We start from the raw sequence: 18,216 nt of genomic DNA, 5'->3' as shown, positions 1-18,216 counted from the left end.
CATGCTGCAGAGCAACTAAGCCCGTGCGCCACAACTATTGAGCCTGTGCTCTAGAGCCCACATGCCACAACTAATGAAGCCCGCGCGCCTAGAGCCCCGTGCTCTGCAACAAAGAGAAGCCACTGCAATGAGAAGCCCACGCACCACAATGAAGAGTAACCCCCGCTCGCCGCAACTAGAGAAAGCCCGTGCACAGCAACGAAGACTCAATGCAGCCAAAAATAAATAAGTAAATAAATAAATATACATTTACATCAGCTTAAAAGAAGCAAAGGGTTTCAGAAAACAGAATTTTTAGAGCTAGAAAGTGTGAAAGAATTTCAGTCTAAAATGGAACCAGAGGATACATTGCATAAAATGGAAAACCTCACACGTGTTCCCTGAGGAAGACAAAACTTAAGGACCGAGAGACTGATTTCCCATAAATGCCTGATTTACAGAAAACTGATAATAATATTGGAATTTTCTTAAATGACAGGGAATTGCTCAGGGGTTGCCTCCTATCAACCTTGCAAAGTTTTGCTTATGGTTTCCAGAGGCATGAACAAAAATGACCCGGGTCAGGTTGGCCTCACAAAATAAGCTGAATTGAGCTTTGTTTGTATGACTGGACTGGTTTTGTCTGCTCAGGAAATTTTCAAAGCTGGTCTCCATTTGTTTGTTTGTTTTTAACATCTTTATTGGAGTATAATTGCTTTACAATGGTGTGTTAGTTTCTGCTTTATAACAAAGTGAATCAGCTATACATATATACATATATCCCCATATCCCCTCCCTCTTGTGTCTCCCTCCCACCCTCCCTATCCCACCCCTCTAGGTGGTCACAAAGCACCCAGCTGATCTCCCTGTGCTATGTGGCTGCTTCCCCCTAGCTATCTATTTTACATTTGGTAGTGTATATAAGTCTGTTTTAACAGACTCGAATTGAACTCTCCCCTCTTTACATTCCCTGCCCAAACACAGCCTATCCCAAACCGTCAGCAGACTTGCCTGCAGCTCGCTACAGTTTGTGTGTCCCAAATTGCAAGTCCTCTGCTATTGCTAAATAAACTCATCTCTCTATCTTGCCTCAGTTTACCCTTTTATTTAGGTTGACAAGAGAAACTTAGAGATTTTCTAGCTCAGAGTTTCTCTCCACTTGAGCACTTCTGATATGTTGGGCTGAATAATTCTTTGTTGTGGGGCCTCTCCTGTGTACTGTGGGATGTTTAGTGGCATCTTCTAGGATGCCAATAGTTCTCCTCCACTAAATTGTGACAATCAAAACTATCTCCAGAAATTGCCAAATGTTCCATGAGAGGCAAATTGACCCCAGTTGAGAACCATCTCCTTAAAGGCGAGGAATCCAAAATCAAAGTAGCCGCCATCTCTGAGAACAGACAAACTGTATGGCCTTGGCCACTTGGTCACTCCTTATTTCTGAACAAATTCTGGCTGGGTCTGCTCTTAGATGATATGCCAGCTCTGTACCCCTAGAAATATACCTCCAATGTGGCATAACCAGACTAGGCTGGTGTGAGCTCCCTGAGGCTGGGACTATGCCTGCTCACCTGTGTATCCCCACTTCCTGGCACAACGTGGGTACTCAGAAACTGAAAGAAGAAATGAATGTGTGGTTTTAAGCCACAAGGTGCAATGCTGGATTTGACCTTTGGAGGAAAACAGATGCAGAATAAATTCAAGAACACCTTGAAAAATTAACTTGTTGACTTTATCAAGGCATTTGATAACATCCGTGAGCTTAGGCTTCAGTTCCAACAGCTATTCTACAGGTTTGGCTGCCCTAGAAGTTCTCAGATAGTCTGAGGTTACTCTGTGACAGAGATTTGTTTGTCTCATCATGTCAGAATTGCAGATGTTATCAGTAGAGTGAATTGGGGTTGGAAAAATGGCCTTATTTTGCTCAGCATATTCTGTGTACCATGTTTAAGAATGTAACTGAGACCCTAAAGCCAGCATTTTGAGACTCTGGCCTCTAATCCTGTAGGACACTTTTCTAACTCATTACACTACGAGCACCTGCAGGAGTCCTCCAGGAAATTCTCTGTAACCACAGAAGACTAGTAATGGCTAACTATGAGGAATTACTAAGTGCTAGACACCATTCTAAAGTGTTTTACAACTATTAATTAATTTAATCCTCGCAGCAACACTATGAGATGAGGAGTATTGTTGCGTTGTTGTCTTTTTTTTTCATTATTCCAAGAAAGAAACTAAGGTACAGAACAGAAACGTTAAGCAACTTGCCCAAAGTTGTACAGCTTTTAAGAGAGAGAACAAGGATTTGGACTTTAGTATTCATGTGCTTAACCATTATGCTTTCTTACCATTATGCTTTCTTACCTCAGACATGCTATATTGAGTCAATATTGTAAATATTCAGTGTCTCAATTTCTGTAATAATCTTCACTAAAAATCTTATATATGTAATTTTCTACCTTGGTATATTGAAAATCAATCCATAACTGTGTGCGTGGAGGGTATGGAATGTTTAAAGCAAGGTTCCTGTCTTCAGAGAGTTTACCACCTAATTGAAGAAATGTACATGAGTAAAATAAAAATACAAAGCAATGTAGTGGAGAAAATAGGATTAGAGATCAGACCATATGAGTATCAGTAGCCAGTGTCACCTCTTATTATTCCTGTGACTTGAGTAAGGTACTTAACTGAGACTCAGTTTTTTCATCTGCAAAGTGCGAATGAAAATCCCTACCTATTTCACAAGTTTGTTCCAAGGATCAAATGAGAGAAGATATTTTTAAAGTATATTGAAAACTGAATAAATGAGTAATTTTGTTCAAATATAAGATAGTATCAAAAGAGTGTACAAAAACGTATTGGAGAAGTTCAGAAGTGGGAAATATTATTGTGGGAAACATCGTCTTTGAATTCAGTAAATATGAGTCAATCTCTTAAATGCTGATGCTATGCAAGGTGCTCAGGATACAAAGTAGAATACTATGCTTTCCTAGTTATTTTAGAATTTGGTCCACTTCCAGGGTTTTATTCATGTGTCTGTGAATCCCTGGTTTCCTAGATCAGAGCGGGGATTAGAATGTGTGAGAGGGTAGGGGAGGAAGGGTAGAAGTCGAGTGATAAAGTAAAAGTGGAGAGAATGTAAACAACTTTGATATGAAATAAAAGGTATAATACCAGAGGTGCATAAAAGATACTGTGGTAATTAATTATTCCTGCAAGAATTGGAGAAGGACTAACAGAGAGGGTGATAGAGGAACTGGACTCCGAAGGATGAGCTGATATTTTCCAGAAGAAGGGGAGGAAGAGCGAAGATCAGGAGCAGAGACACGGAGTCCTCAGAAGAAGTGCACAGCATTTTAGAGGACTGTGTGTAGGGAGCTTGGAGCATGGGGATTAAAGCTAGTTGGGGAAGAAAGGCTTAAATCAAAAATTGGAAAAGGATTTTGACACTATTTTGCTGCACGGAGGAGTTTGGGCCTCATCCTCTAGGCCAGGTATGGGAAATAGGCTTCATCTTTTATGATAACGTTATGGCACAGAATATTCTTTGGAGGAAGATTCGGAGTCCAAGACTGACCCCTGACTGAGGATCTGTGTGTGCTCAGAGCCGCAGAAGGATATACCTCTCTTAGCCATATAATATCTCCATGTGTTGGAAACATCCTTAATATGTTAGGTGAATAGGGGTGGCCTTGAAGCAGAAGATCTGTGCAGAAATATAAACCAAGGATGTTATATTCACGGTCTCTTGGTAGAAATCCTTCCCGCCTAGAGAGGTTCATCTCTTCACCTGAGTGTTCAGTTCATGCACTTTTCATTTCATTATAAATTCATTATAAAGGAATATGATCCAGGAGGCCAAAAAGAATGTACTCTGGTCTACATAGAGGAAATCTGAAGTTTATTTGAATGTTAAAATGGTTGGGAGACAATGATGATTACTATTCTCTTAAATGTATCTACTCTGCACCAACTACCAAAACTGCAGGTTTGGGAAGAATGGGCTTATAAGGTTCATGGCTAATTGTTAGTAGCACAAATAAAGACTTGGAGAGACAGTAGGTAGGACAAGGACACGAAAGAGAACACCTCGATGCACTGTAGAGAGAAAAGTGTAACTGTAACTGATCTGATTTTTCAAATGATTAGTTTCTAGTTTTATTACCTCCAATTGGTATATCCCTATAGTTATATTTGCTTCTAATATTTGTTTACTTCTGAATTTAACATAAGTGTGTTAAATTATATCCAATAGCCAATAAATTATCATTGGATTATTTTTCTTATTACTAAATCTCCTCTGTATGTATTCAATTATGGCTTGCCCATAGAACTGAAAATGACAAGTCAATGAAATTTGGGCAGGGCTTCTGTAAGACATAACTGACCTAGATCCTGAGAAAGAAAACAGGTATAAAAATACTAGATTATGATGAATGCAAGGATTAAGAGAACCTAGGCTTTAGAATTGGACAGACCTGTGTTGGAGAAGTTAAAAAGCTGGCACTTTAGGAAGATTAGAGATTTGACCTTAAGCATTCAAAATGAGATTAAATGTGATAGTGAACATCAAATGAAAAGAGAAAAATTGGGGAAGAGAAGGATTCAAGCGGCAAGGACTGGGTAGAAAGTGAACTGAAAATAAAGCAATTGGAATGGGAAGTGGCCTTGTGCAGGGGTGCAGGCAGGATGAGTTAAAGTGGAGTCATGAGTGGCAGAGCCAGTTTGACAGAGGAAATGCAAATGGAGTTTTGGCAAAAGGAAGTGGAGGTGTGGGAGTGGATAATTCCCCAAGGTTATAAAGACAAATTAAAACTTAAAAGTAGAGCAGTGATGGATTTAATGAAATCAAGATAAAATTTGCTAGTAAAGAACTCTACATCATTCTCCTAAATCCTATAAAACTAGCAAAGGTTTAAAAAAAATTATAAGGTCATGCTTTTCAGCGCCTTTTTTTCAGAATGATTAATCAGTTCCTTATGTGTATCTGGGAGGTTCTACCATTCTACATGATTTCCGTGGATAGAAATACTTTTTTTCCCTAAATCCATCAAGTTTACAAATCTTAAGATCTACCGCAAGTTTCAGCTAACCGCGTCTTGAGAGAAAATAGGTACAGTGTTAAGAAATCTAAAATTACAGCCACTGGGGCCAGAGAGACAACATTCCCCACTCAAGAGAGGTCAATTTCTTTCTTATTTTCCAGGAACCTCCTTAAGATTTTTGTAGTGCTATGTAAATTTGTAGGAATCTTTTGCAGGGAAAGGCTCATACTAAAAGGAATTAATGTAGGTATGGAGAAGTTTGTGATCACTTGCAAACTGCAAAAACAACAAAATATTACAACTAGAGAAATAAATGTTAGGAAAATTTATTTGCTGTCCTTAGACTAGGACTTTGAAGCTTGGGACATTTTTGTGGGAACATGTTGGCTGGGGAAGGTCTGTAAATAATATTACATTTTCTATTTTAAAATTAGCAGTCAAAAATATACAATTCACCTCTGGAAAATCAACCCATTGACAGTGCATTTGTCCCCAAGCCAGCAGGCATGAGGGAGGGAAGTAGCATGCCTCCGTGGGATGTTTCACTGATAGAGGATGAGTTTTTCCAAGGTAAGTCTATGCATTGAATTGCCTTTGGAATTCCCAGTACTAAAGGAAAGCAAATAATAATTACAGTCTGTATTAAAGTGCTCAAAATGTATCAAACCCTGTACTTTATTTTTGAAGTCTCTCTTGTTTACCTTACCTGAAGAGGATGTGGTTACATGCTATCAACACAAATATTAAAGAATCTTTTTTTTTAATTAATTTATTTATTTATTTATTTATTTTTTGCTGTGTTGGGTCTTTGTTGCTCTGTGCACACTTTCTCTAGTTGCGGTGAGCGGGGGCTACTCTTCGTTGCGGTGCGCGGGCTTCTCATCGCAGTGGCTTCTCTTGTTGCGGAGTACGGGCTCTAGGCGAGCGGGCTTCAGTAGCTGTGGCTCGCGGGCTCTAGAGCACAGGCTCAGTAGTTGTGGCGCATGGGCTTAGTTGCTCCGCGGCATGTGGGATCTTCTCAGGCCAGGGCTCGAACCCTTGTGCCCTGCATTGGCAGGCAGATTCCTAACCACTGTGCCACCAGGGAAGTCCCTAAAGAATCTTATATTTAAATATAATCTAAGCAAATATTCTTGGATCAGGGCCTGATAAATCTATGGAATGGTAATAATGTTTAATATTTAAACTCAGGTAAAAAGGAAAAATATGTCTTTAGGAAATATATCTATAAAGTTTACTGTCCTTAATAGACTTTTATTGTGCCTGATTAGGACCTAAATGCACTGTGATGAAATCTGATTGTTGTTAAACAATTAACCTTGTACAATAGATAACAATAAAGACTAAAACAGGTTCCAAAAGTACTATATACACATGGACCTTATTATACAAGCATAGCTCACCTTGACATAGTTTATTCTATATAAAATAAGCCTAGCCATTTGAAAAGTGAAGTCTGAAATCATTCACTAGCTTCACCTTGAGGAACTAAATTCAATTTGCAAGGGCAATGATGTCACCTCAGCCCTATAGTTAGGACAGGTGGTGTGGTCATTGAGAGACATCCAGCTGGTTGGTTAACTCCTTTCAGTAAGATGGTTACTGGCAGAGAACTTGCTTCAGAGAAAAGAGACCCAGAGGAAAACTTCTGTTCCAAAACAAAGGTTTTGCTAGTAGAGGAGAACTACTTTTTATGAAGTGAAAAAAAAAATGACTTGACCTCTCTGAAAATAAAAAGGAGAAGCAGAACAGGAATTTTTTTGACCTCAAGAGTAGTGAGTCAAATAGCAGTATTAATTTGGGAATCAAAGTGACTTTGAATAATTTAAAGTCCTGTGATACTGATGTTAAGAGTGGTTATCTCTGGGAAGTAGGACTCCAGGTGATTTTACGTCTTTTGTTATACTTTCCTGTATTTACCATATATTGCTTTTGTAGTCAGCAAAAGACTTTATTTAAGGAGGAGGAAAAAACTATGAACAGCTTGAAAGGGAGAACAGAAATCAACAAATTTCATTATAATTTGCTTTAAAGACAGATTTATATAGTTTTCTTTTCTTTTTGCCCTGCTTTATATTTTGGCATTGCTTGATTATTTTATTTGTGGATGTAGGAAATAAATTATTTCAGGGACAGGAGAAAAATAACTTTTTTCATTAAAACATTGACGAATGTTTTCCCTGAAGAATTCCTTAGTTACAGATCTTTAATGCTCAAGACTAGTTCTTTTGCTGGCTATGCGAACTTAATAGTACCAACTTACAAATAAAATAACGTAGGGAAAATTCAGAGCAGATATCAAAAACCCCTTCAGCACCTGACCTAACATAATTGGTATATTATAAGTACGTCTCACATACATTCACTCAGATACCGATATACCTCACTTTCCCTGTCATTGAAGAGTTAAAATTACAATTTTTAATGAAAAATAATTTTAAGTAACCAAAGAGAGTGCACCATTTTATGTAACTCAGAAGGGTAGATTTCTGTAAACCAAAAAGTTCTTCAGCAATTTAAATAATCCCATAACTTATTTCTCATGTCAGATTTTATTTTTTTAATGAACATTTCTTCAAAAAATACACAATCTACTCATATTTATTGTAACATGAATATGATAAAATATATCTATTACAAGGTGGGTCTTAGAGCATCTTAAAAGCTTAAAAGATAAGGATTCTATTTAAATTCTAACAGGTTTTTATTGAGGAAAAGATGTTGAATATGATTCAATAAACAGTTCAAGGAAATACCAATCAGCTGAAAATATCCTGTGACTTTTCTGAGATCACAGAGACTGTGGTCCTAGTAAGCATGAGCCCTGGGTCTTGGGTTGGCCCAGGTCCTCAGAATTACAGGGAGGTCACTGGGGCCTGACTTAGACACCACTCTCTGGCCTTCTTACTGAGAGAAAAGTAAACATTGTTTGCCAACAGCAACTTCACATCCTTGTAACATTATGAGCTCATAGTGAAATCATCTTTAGTTCATTAAAAGAAAAAATGAAAAGTGAACTTTTATGGCACAGTGGTTGCGTGTGTGGACTCAGGAGACAGGCTGCCTGGATCCACTTACTAGCTTGTGTCACCTAGGCAACTTAATCTCTTCGTGCCTCAGTTTCCTCTTTATAAAATGAGAATAGTAACAGTACCAAACTTACAAGGTTATATGAGGATTTAATGAGTTAATCTATTTAGTGCTTAGAACTGTACCTGACAGACACATAGAAAGTGTTATATGTTATGAGTGCTAATGGGCCATAATTTTTCCAGGAAAAGCAATCTACCATTAGCATATCACTTAACAAAATTTTATAGAACTTAAAATTTTATATATTGCTCAAATCCATCCAAATAAGTATGTTAATAAATTGGGTGCTAAACTTTTGGCAGTAATGTGCAACTAAGTACAACTAAGAACTCACATGTTATTTACAGACTTTCATATCTTTTACAATCCCCTGAGGTAAACATAATTGGAAACATTATAGCTACCTAGTGACACAAAAGATTCACTAGAAACCATGATTAAAATTTACTGTTAGGGGAAAAAAATGTGGCTTTTATGTTCTTAACGCATTTTTGAAGGTCAACTTTGAAAATGTGTGATTTGAAAAAGTGTGAAAATGAAAAAGAAACTTCCATTACAGGCTTGTAAAAGTCAAACTATCTTAAAGACATAATCAAAATTAATGTCATAACATTTATGGTGATATGATCTAAAAATTATAAGGGATTATGTTTCTTCAAGCGGGGCCTTCAACAACTCAAAATATTATTAGACTGTAAAATCTTATGCAAAAAAATGATGCATATTCTCCTTTAAGTTTTAGATGATTTGGATGGAAAACTGGCTCAGGAACAGTCTCCAAGCTCATCGAATTCCAGAACACCTCTCAACTATGGATCAAGAACACAGTTCAGTCGTTTTTACTCCAGTGGGAATAAACACCGTAATATCACAGCAAGGCACAAAAATTGCTGTAATGAAACTTCTAATATGTCTATCTATGACATCTTAAGACCAGGGACCCCTAAGGAAGGTTTTAAAACCTTTTCTCCTAGAACAAGGACAATCTGTGATATGTACAAGACACGGGAACCCAGAGTCTTAAAAGAAGATAATGTGCAAAAGAATATTTTTGGTTGTACTTCTCTGTATTTTGACAGCAGACAACGATCAGCCTCACCAGCTACAGGGTATTTCACAGCAAGAAGCTTACCTTTTTCAGCCACAACTCAGAACAATACTGGATTTATACCACCAAGCCACCAACAGAGCCCAAAAAGAACTCCTTTATCATCTATCATATGGAATAGATCAGATTCCTCTAGAGATAGGCAGAACCAGGAAGAGTTCCTGAGGACACCATCACCAATGGAAGTTGACCCTGCTGACCAGTATATGTATCCCAGGTGTTTTCAGGAGGACAGGAGATATGAATTTTACCATTCACAGAGTGTTTCCCAAAGTGTTGATTTAAATGCCCCCATGAATAATGCAATGAGTCCTGACCCATTTGAGAACTCAGAGAATATGCCGTTCTACCATGAAGATAACCCATTTACTAGGTCTTTCCTTAGCAATACCTTTGGATGGAGCAGGGAACAGAGATTTGGACAAAGTCCTTTTTGGGGCCAACAGGAAGAACATTCTTCCTGGTCTGACTTTCATCAAAACAGGAAACCATTCACTTCTTCTGACAGAGACTTTGAAATGATCTCCACTGAAGCAAATAGTGCATTTTTATCTGGTCATGGTCATAGTGTTCCTTCTCAACACTGGGGACCATTTTCTCCTAGGTACAGAACAAATATTTCCAGAAACCAAGAGAAGCCACATCCCTCACAGTTTGATTCTCAGGCATCCACACTGGAGAGCATGGAGGTGTCACAAGTTAATAGGAACCAGTCTACTCATTTCAGTGCACCAAATGTTTGCTCCATGTCTGGTTCAAGCTATCACATCAAATCTGGTGGGTTAGAATGTCAACAGGACAGTTCTCCTATGGAACTACATATAAACAGAGAACCTTACTCATTTGGAATTGCTCAAACTCTAGCATCCTCATTCAAAACTACCTTCCCACAGATTCCTGATGACAGAGGGAATCCTCAGAGTCCCAGCTTTCAGAATCCCACAGTCACTTTGCAGAAAATTAAGCCTGCTTCTCTTCCAAACAGAAACTATACAGAAGTCACTGGGACCAACAGTGATTCAGTTGATTCTCCATCTCTGACTGAAAGCCAACCCAATATCTTGGTCACAGAAGTGAATAATGAGAAAGACTTGAATGGAACTGTTTTGGAAAAAGACAAACAACTAAACAAGATAGACCAGACAAACATGACAGGTGAAATACCCCAACTTGTTTCACAGACAGTAATTTCTAACCCTTTACCTGATTTTCAAAACCTCCTCTCCCAGGACTCAGCCAAGAGCAACAGATTTGTTTTTAATGCATCTACGACAATAAGTTCAAAAAGTTTGCCTGGAGTCATTTCCAGGAGAGATATCTCCAAAATTCATAAAGCCAATGAACTAAAAAAAGATAAGAGTTATACTGGGAACAGAAAACTTGGCTCAGCAACTTCCCTTCCTTTCATTGAGGAAAGCAGAACAACATCACCTTTTCTCAGCCCAAATCAAGGTTGTCACCAGGAATTAACAGAAAGAAATAAAGATATTTCAAGCATTATTAAAAATAACCACGGGAGTTCTGAACGTACTGATAATCAAAATGCACAGTCTCCAGAAAAGCCTGCTGTTTTAGATACCAAGGAAGAACAATGTACCACAACTTATTCTACCAACTGTAGCAAGTCACCTGCCGACCACAATATGCCATGTGATTCTTTAGATCTGTCATCAGGTACACTACCAGATTCCTCACCATCAAATGATTCTTGCCTTGATGCTCTGGTGATCCCTTCTCCTACAGGGTTCTCCTGGAAATGTCCTTCAAGCAAAGATCTATCTCTGGGAGAAAGAGAAGAAAAAGACAATGATTGCAAGAACCAAAATAGTCAATTTTCCCTAAGCCACTCAGAAAACCAAAAGAGTAATGTTAATTGTATGCCTGTACATAATGAAGTGGTTGATGCTGTCAAATGCCATTCACATCCTCCTTTCAGGGATGGAAAGGGAAAAGGAAAAATAAGACGACGTATATCCTATACCGAAAAATTAAGCAAAACGGAAAGTAGATCAATACCTACAAGTGACAGCAGTAACCTCATTGAGGGAACTGAAAGCAATTCCAAGCCTCCTGAGCTTCACACAATTTACTGTACCTTACCAAGAAAATCAGCCAGTTTTCTCATCAATAACAGGAAGTCTGAAAGTAAGATAATGCCTTCTTCGTTTAGGAATGAGCCACTTGCATTCCAAATCAAAAATGATGTGGAAGATCCAGTAGGGAAGTACACATCAAACAAATTCAGTCCCAGTTCTTGTGAGTCAGAGAGCAAATGTTCCAGAGTAGTTTCAGACTCAGTCTCAGTACCACCTGAAGCCACAGAGGGGATGACAAATATGACAAACATTGGATCTGCTTCTGTTAGAAAAGGACCACTTCAAGTCCTCATCAAGAGGGCTGTGTCATGTCCCTCAGGGGTGCCATATGCCTCAACTGGAAGAGATGAAAGAGAAGAAGGTTTAGTCTCAGGTACAGATGCTTCTACTATAACAGTAAAGCCTTGGGAGAGACTCATTAACCCTCTTGGAAGTGACTCATCTGTTCGGGAGTGTTCTTTAAGCAACAGACACCACCAGAAGGAATACTTTCAAGAATGCACTGAAAAGAATGGTAGAATTTCTGCCTCCAGGACAGGTATATTTTCCCATCCAAATGAACACCCTTTACCTTTCTCTGAAGATTTGTCAGGCAAAGAAAGTGGGAAAACATTACATAAATTTAAGACTACTAGTATGTTTTCTGTTTCTGGTGATGAAGATAATGTGAAATGTCTTGAGGTGATTTCAATATATTATACTCTACCAAGGAAACACAGCAAAAAATTCTGTAACCTTCTTCAAAAGTATACACAAAATATCGATTCACTTACAGAATCAACTAAAGTGGAGACTAAAACATCTCCTAATGCTTTAGAAAAAGACAAACTAAATTGTTCTACACAAGAGCAGTCAGGAACACCTTCATCTAAAGATCTAAAGATGCAGGTCAGCTCTGCTCAGGAGAACAGCCATCTTTCTCACACCACTGAAAATATGACTGGTTTACAATTACCGAGTTTTGGGTCCTCAGAACCTACATTACAGGAAGTTGCTTCTATTGAAGCAGATGTTTCTCTTCATAAAGGAGAACCTAAATCTAGAGAGATTTCCCCACACAACTTAACTAAAACACCTTTATGTGATTCACAAAGTGAAAAAGAGAAAGGGAAAAAATTGCGAAGTGAAACCCTGTATACTTCACCAATGCTTCAGGAAAAAAAAGTTACAAGAGAGAAATCTGAAAATTGTCAGCAATCCATTAAATCAGGTAACAGTGATTTTTCTAACCTCCCAGCCAATTCAGAAGAGAATGTTGAAAATTCCCAAATCATTAGAAGTTCTGGGGAGTGTACAAGTAGTGCTATAGCCATTACAGCTACTGGAAGTCTTCAGAAAGATATAACAGGCATAGCTATAGATGATAGCTCCAATGGATTGCAGCCTGGGGAAGTAAGAGGGGAAATTAGAAAAGATTTCCCAAAAAACCCTGATAAACCACTTTCTGACTCAGAAAGCCAAGTCTTTGCTCTTACTCCAGCCTTGCATAAACTACAGCTTGATGAGAAGACTTGTTCAAGTGAACAAGATTTAGACAGTTTGCAGTCTGAACCCAGAGAACTACCTCAAAGAAGTCAGGAGGTAAATATGACAGAGAGCAAGGCTAAAGATGAGATGCAGGAGTTGGCATGGAATCAACCTTCACTTCCTGAAGGAAGTAATAAAAGTAAAAAAAGCTTGGATGACCTAGAAAAAGGGAAAAACAGATCTTCAGTTAAACACAGATTGGCAGTTATGTCCAAAGCAAGCAGAAAATTTCCAGCTGAAGATTTATACCCCAGAAGACATGTAACTATCTTTCCTCAAAGTGGGAACAGTTCTGGCTTTAGCACCTTATCCCTTGGCACACCAGAGTGCAACCCACACTCCCCTGTGCCTACTTTAAAGTCCACAGAATCCACAGATGAAAGCAGGTTAAGTAATGATGGAGTAAATGTGGAGAAATCCGAGGACCCTCTCCAGGTTACTGCAATAACCAACAGAGAAATTTCTACACACTTAAGCAATCAGAAGTCTAAAAACATTTCACAGCCATATCAAAACGAGTTTAAAAAAATCTCAGAATCACAACTAAAGTATGAGAATTCTAAGGATGTAACAGTAGCTCAGATTTTGGAAAGAGAGTCAGAAGCCCTGGCCCAACCCTCATTGATCAGCCTCAGGGAAGCAGACTTCCCTGACCATCGGAGGGGGCTGAACCCTCCTTTTCAATTGGAGCCTGCAGAGAAATCTACAGTAAACATGCCACTGGCCAGTTTTCAGCAACAACAAAGGAGAGCTTCATCTCTGGAGTGGGAACCTGAGCCACACCCCTATTGTTCAAAGAGTTTAAAAAGCATCCATGTGCACGGTGCTGTACTACAAAAAAGTCACCCTCCAAAAGTCAGAGAGCGTCATTTTTCTGAAAGTACTTCTATTGACAATGCCCTGAGCCAACGGACCCTTGGGAATGAATTCTCTAACAACAGTGGGTACAGTCGAAGATTCAAATCTTTCTCTGAACTTCCCTCCTGTGATGAAAATGAAAGTTGGGCTTTGTACAACAGCAGGCCAAAAATGGGTCCTAGGTCTGCAACATCTATATCCAGACCTATTGACTATGGGATATTTGGGAAAGAACAACAACTGGCTTTCTTGGCGAATGTAAAGAGGTCACTCACACAAGGAAGATTATGGAAACCAAGTTTTCTTAAGAACCCTGGCTTCCTGAAAGATGATGTAGTTAACACTGCTAACCCAACAGAGTCATCAGGTTCTAATTCTCCTAGTAATCAGATGCCAGAAGGTGGCTTATCTCTAAGTGCACCACTTAATATCTATGAAGATGATCCAGTAGACTCGGATTGTGACACAGACACAACCACGGATGACGAATACTACCTGGATGAAAATGACAAAGAGTCAGAACTGTGAGGCTTTTTCTATAAAATGTATAACCTTTTCACCAAAAGTTTGTAATGTAAATAAAGTGCAAATATGTATGTCTACGGAAAGGACAGATATTAGAAAAAAAAATCTAGTCTGGGCAGTTCCTGCTCTGAAATAATCCAAATTCTCTTTTTTTCCCCCTCCACACCCTATATACAGACTTCCTGAATTCTAGAGCAATGAATTCTTGTTTAGAGGGATTCTCTGCTGTTTTCTTCCTCTGTATATATCCTTGGCCTGCTGCCACTCAGCCCAAACTTAATCTCTAATTCACTGTCCAGTTTTGGTTTTCTGCTCTATTTTCCCCCTAACTTTCTTATACCTTTCACGGTGATTTACAAATTTAATATCCCAGCACAACAGCAAAACTCTGTCTTGCCTCTTCCATGCCTTATATTCATGGCATTAAATAAAATGTAGGGTGATAACAATGGAGTAAGTATTATTATCCTGTCTGACTCATCAACATTTAGGAGGTTTAGAGTTTGGGTTTTGGGGTTTTTTTTTCTTTTGAACAAAGATAAGGGGATTTCTATAAGGACATCCTGTTTTATCCATAGTGGAGCCAGGGAGACACATATTTGAAGTGCTTGTTGAGATAATAGGTGAAGAGGTGAATCCCTAGTAAGCCAAAGAACGTTAGTACTCCTAGGAATTCCTTTGAAATAGTTTCTAGGATGGTACAGAGGCTGGCTTAGCCACAAAATTTCTGCTTAGGAAGGGAACATAACTGAGGGGTAGAGATAAGCAGACATCCCTTCATGAGACTGACATCCTTACTGCAGCTCTCTCAGCAACTGTTCCTTTTTTTTTCCATTTCTCCAGAACCATCCATTTAAAAATTTTCTTTATTTGCAGGATAGAACACTTTTTTCCATGTGAGACATTTTAGTTGCAAGTGGTAGCCTTGGTCAAGTCCCTAAAGTACTACCAAGTCAGATCTGACACCTTGGGGTTCACAGGCTTCTTTGCCAGATCATTTACCAAACCCTTGCAAATTAGAAGGCAGAGCTTCTAAGGGTTCGTTCGTCACTATGATTCCTTCAATAATTTATCTAGACTAAATAACTTGTCACACCCACTGATAACTTGGTTTTCCTAACACTTTATTTGCCATGTGGAACTTTTGGGGTTTTCTCTCCTCCTAATCAGCATAAAGACCAATAAATAGGTGGCAGTGAAGCTAATCTGCTAGAACTACAGAAATCATGCCATCCTGGATCTTAGTACTGTGAGGGTCAACATGAATGGATTTCATCTTGTTTGGTTTATATTTGCTTCCTGGCCTCATTTTAGTTTCCATTTTTCTCACCTAGTCTATTTCATCCATATAAATTAAGGATAATGGTAGGTGTTGGGGAAGTATACAGAAATTTGGAACTGATAGCAATGCAAGAAAGGACTATATAATTATTATCCTCCTAACCATTGCCTTGCCTAGAAGCAAAATGCCAGAGCTAGTTTGCATTGTTCCCATGAAACTCAAAACTAAGGAAAATGAGGTAATTACATGAAAGCTATTTCTTCAATCTATAAATTGTCTTAAACTTCAAGCTCTGGCCAATCCTGACCTCAAAGAGACTGATAGTAGAATTCTAAATCAACTGTTCTAAACATTTCCATTCAAATTTGTATGGTGAAGAATAAATAACAGTTTATTCTTTGTTTCATGTATGTTTGTAAATTCTACCTTCCTTTTTCTATTTATCTGATTATTTAAATAAAATTCATAAACCATGACCTATGTTTTCTATTCAGTTTTAAAATATTTGCAGTTAATATTTTAATATTAAGATTCTTGGTTTTTTAAACGATCATTTACCAATCTATTTTGGTAAATATTCTGAGTCTACACATATGTTACAAAAGGTGAGATGAAGTTAGCTTATTTTTCACTGAATTTAGCCTATATCAACAGGTAAGTTAAGGTCAGGCTAAACAACTACTTCGGGACCCTGATTCTCTGTACTAGAATCTACCATCTGAATTCAAAGGTCATTGATGGCCAATGCTCACTTGCACTATTGGTAATGTTTGCTTGTTGGTCTGGCTCAAAAATCAAGCAAACAGAAAATTCATGAAAATAGCACCTTCTATAATTTTATACCTTTATAAAACACTTCGTTAAAGAAGTATAGCAAATGTCTATGTATTTTAACATACAAACTGCTTTTTAATATTCATTTTTGGTATAGCTATAGTAATTTATAATAGTCGTTTTTATACTCATAACTCGTTTTCTAAAATATATAATCATGATTAAAGTAAATAGTCACATAAATGGAGTAAATAATGAGGGAATCAATACTAATAAGTACCTGGTAAATTATTAACTTGTTTAAATAATAGACTTCTATAGCCATAAATTTTACAGGTAAAGTCCATTTAAAATAGGACTTAATGAGATTATTTTAATTTTTAGAGACTCCCCTCTAAATAATTTACCCCCTTTTATTGTAAATACATCGCTGTTAATAAAACTCCAACTGCTACTAACAAGGTTTTGGCTGATGATAGGCTAATAAGAGCTGCTTTGTGTAGAAGGTACATGTGTGCCTGTACTTGAGGTGATGAAATAAAGTCCACTTACGTTATGGTAAAGCTAGGTATCAAACTGGAATATCCACACCTCCATAAAAGTAATATACTCCATTGAATGCCAGAGGGTTAAAGAGGCCTTATTGCTAAGAGTTTATTGTTAATAATAGTAATAATGCTTCAGAATAACCCATTTAAATGTACAGTGTAAATATGTAAATATTTTACTTTGAGGCTCTTTGTGACTGGCACTTCTGTGTTTCTGAAACATGTAATAAGCCTTAAGCACTTTTGTTTAAAATGTTGTCAAATAATCCTTTTATGTACTTGTTCTCAAACCTGTTCTCTAGATATGAAATGTGTTACAAGACAAGGTACAAATTTGAAACAATGCCTGTGTTGAAATAAATGATTTAAATAGATGCATTATTTGACTTGGTTTTTATTCCCATCCTCAAATGATTATTTTTAAGTGTGAAAGTTTCAGGACGAATACAAAAAAGAAAAGGGGGGGGGGGCGGAGTGTGGTGGACAAAAGTATTCAAATGAATCTTTCTGGTGGCTATTGAATAAGATCAGCCATATGAGTGGTTTTAGAAAACAATGACTCCTTCTCTCTTCTCCTTCCATTTGTACCAAAAAGCAACCAACCAACAAGTGGAGATCAATGTACCTGGCTGCAAAAGAGAGGAGGAATGAGGAGGGTCTGGCATTTCTCTCTGAGAGTTCTCACACTTACAAAGGAAGAGGAAGCCCCGTGGAGCTGGGCCATCTACTGCCCAGTAGCGCTGCTTATGAAAGATAAGCAGATCTTTCCAGTTGAAATGTAAGACATGCAATGTTAATTCCTGCTAAACAAATTAGTAGATTTGTACTCATCTTTTATCTTTTCTAGAAAAGGAACCCAAAGCCATCTCTCTACCAAGGACCGGAGAGTGTCATCATCTTGAATATGAGCAGTATTTTATTCAAAATATTTTTACTGTCCTTTATTAAAATTTAAAATACATTAGATCAGCTAGGATTTTTAGTTGTATACAATATAATCCTCTCTAGGTGGTTCAAATAGAAAAGGATTTATTAAAGCATATATACTTTGCTCAGAAACACATTGGTAGGGCTCAGGAGATAAACATTAGGCTGAAATTCTAGGTCCAATTCCTAAAACCATGCCATAGATTATTGGACTGCCACGGGAGCTTCTGTCCTTGTTATGGCCAGGAAGATGCAGAATCAGGATGTTGGCTGAATCATATTTATTTGCCCCAGAAACCACTCCAATAGAAATAAAAAGCACTAATATGCATAGAGTTACACATAATAATTTGTATTGCTACAATGTTTGTTGTGGCAAAAACCAGAAACAAAGTGAATACCTAATAAGAAGTGACTGAATATATTATGAACATCCACATATGTAATATGATGA

General features: G+C 37.8%; 1 protein-coding gene across 10 annotated transcripts in view; it reads left to right on the top strand.

The window, feature by feature from the left end:
- Window positions 1-17,194, top strand: part of EXPH5 (exophilin 5) — a 74,308-nt gene extending 57,114 nt beyond the window's left edge. For 5 of the 10 annotated variants that reach the window (XM_036861088.1, XM_036861091.1, XM_036861090.1 and 2 more), the window contains 2 exons: window positions 5,459-5,594; window positions 8,854-17,194. In XM_036861088.1, coding sequence (XP_036716983.1) covers window positions 5,459-5,594; window positions 8,854-14,234 — 5,517 coding nt within the window. In that variant the 3' untranslated portion in view covers window positions 14,235-17,194. The remainder of the gene's footprint in view (window positions 1-5,458; window positions 5,595-8,853) is intronic. The other 5 variants (XM_036861097.1, XM_036861094.1, XM_036861096.1 and 2 more) reach the window with 3 other exon arrangements.
- The last annotated feature ends 1,022 nt before the right edge of the window (window positions 17,195-18,216 follow it).

This window comes from Balaenoptera musculus, chromosome 8 (genome assembly GCF_009873245.2).
Source record: "Balaenoptera musculus isolate JJ_BM4_2016_0621 chromosome 8, mBalMus1.pri.v3, whole genome shotgun sequence".
Lineage (NCBI taxonomy): Eukaryota > Metazoa > Chordata > Mammalia > Artiodactyla > Balaenopteridae > Balaenoptera > Balaenoptera musculus.
This window is presented reverse-complemented; position numbering and strand designations above follow the sequence as displayed.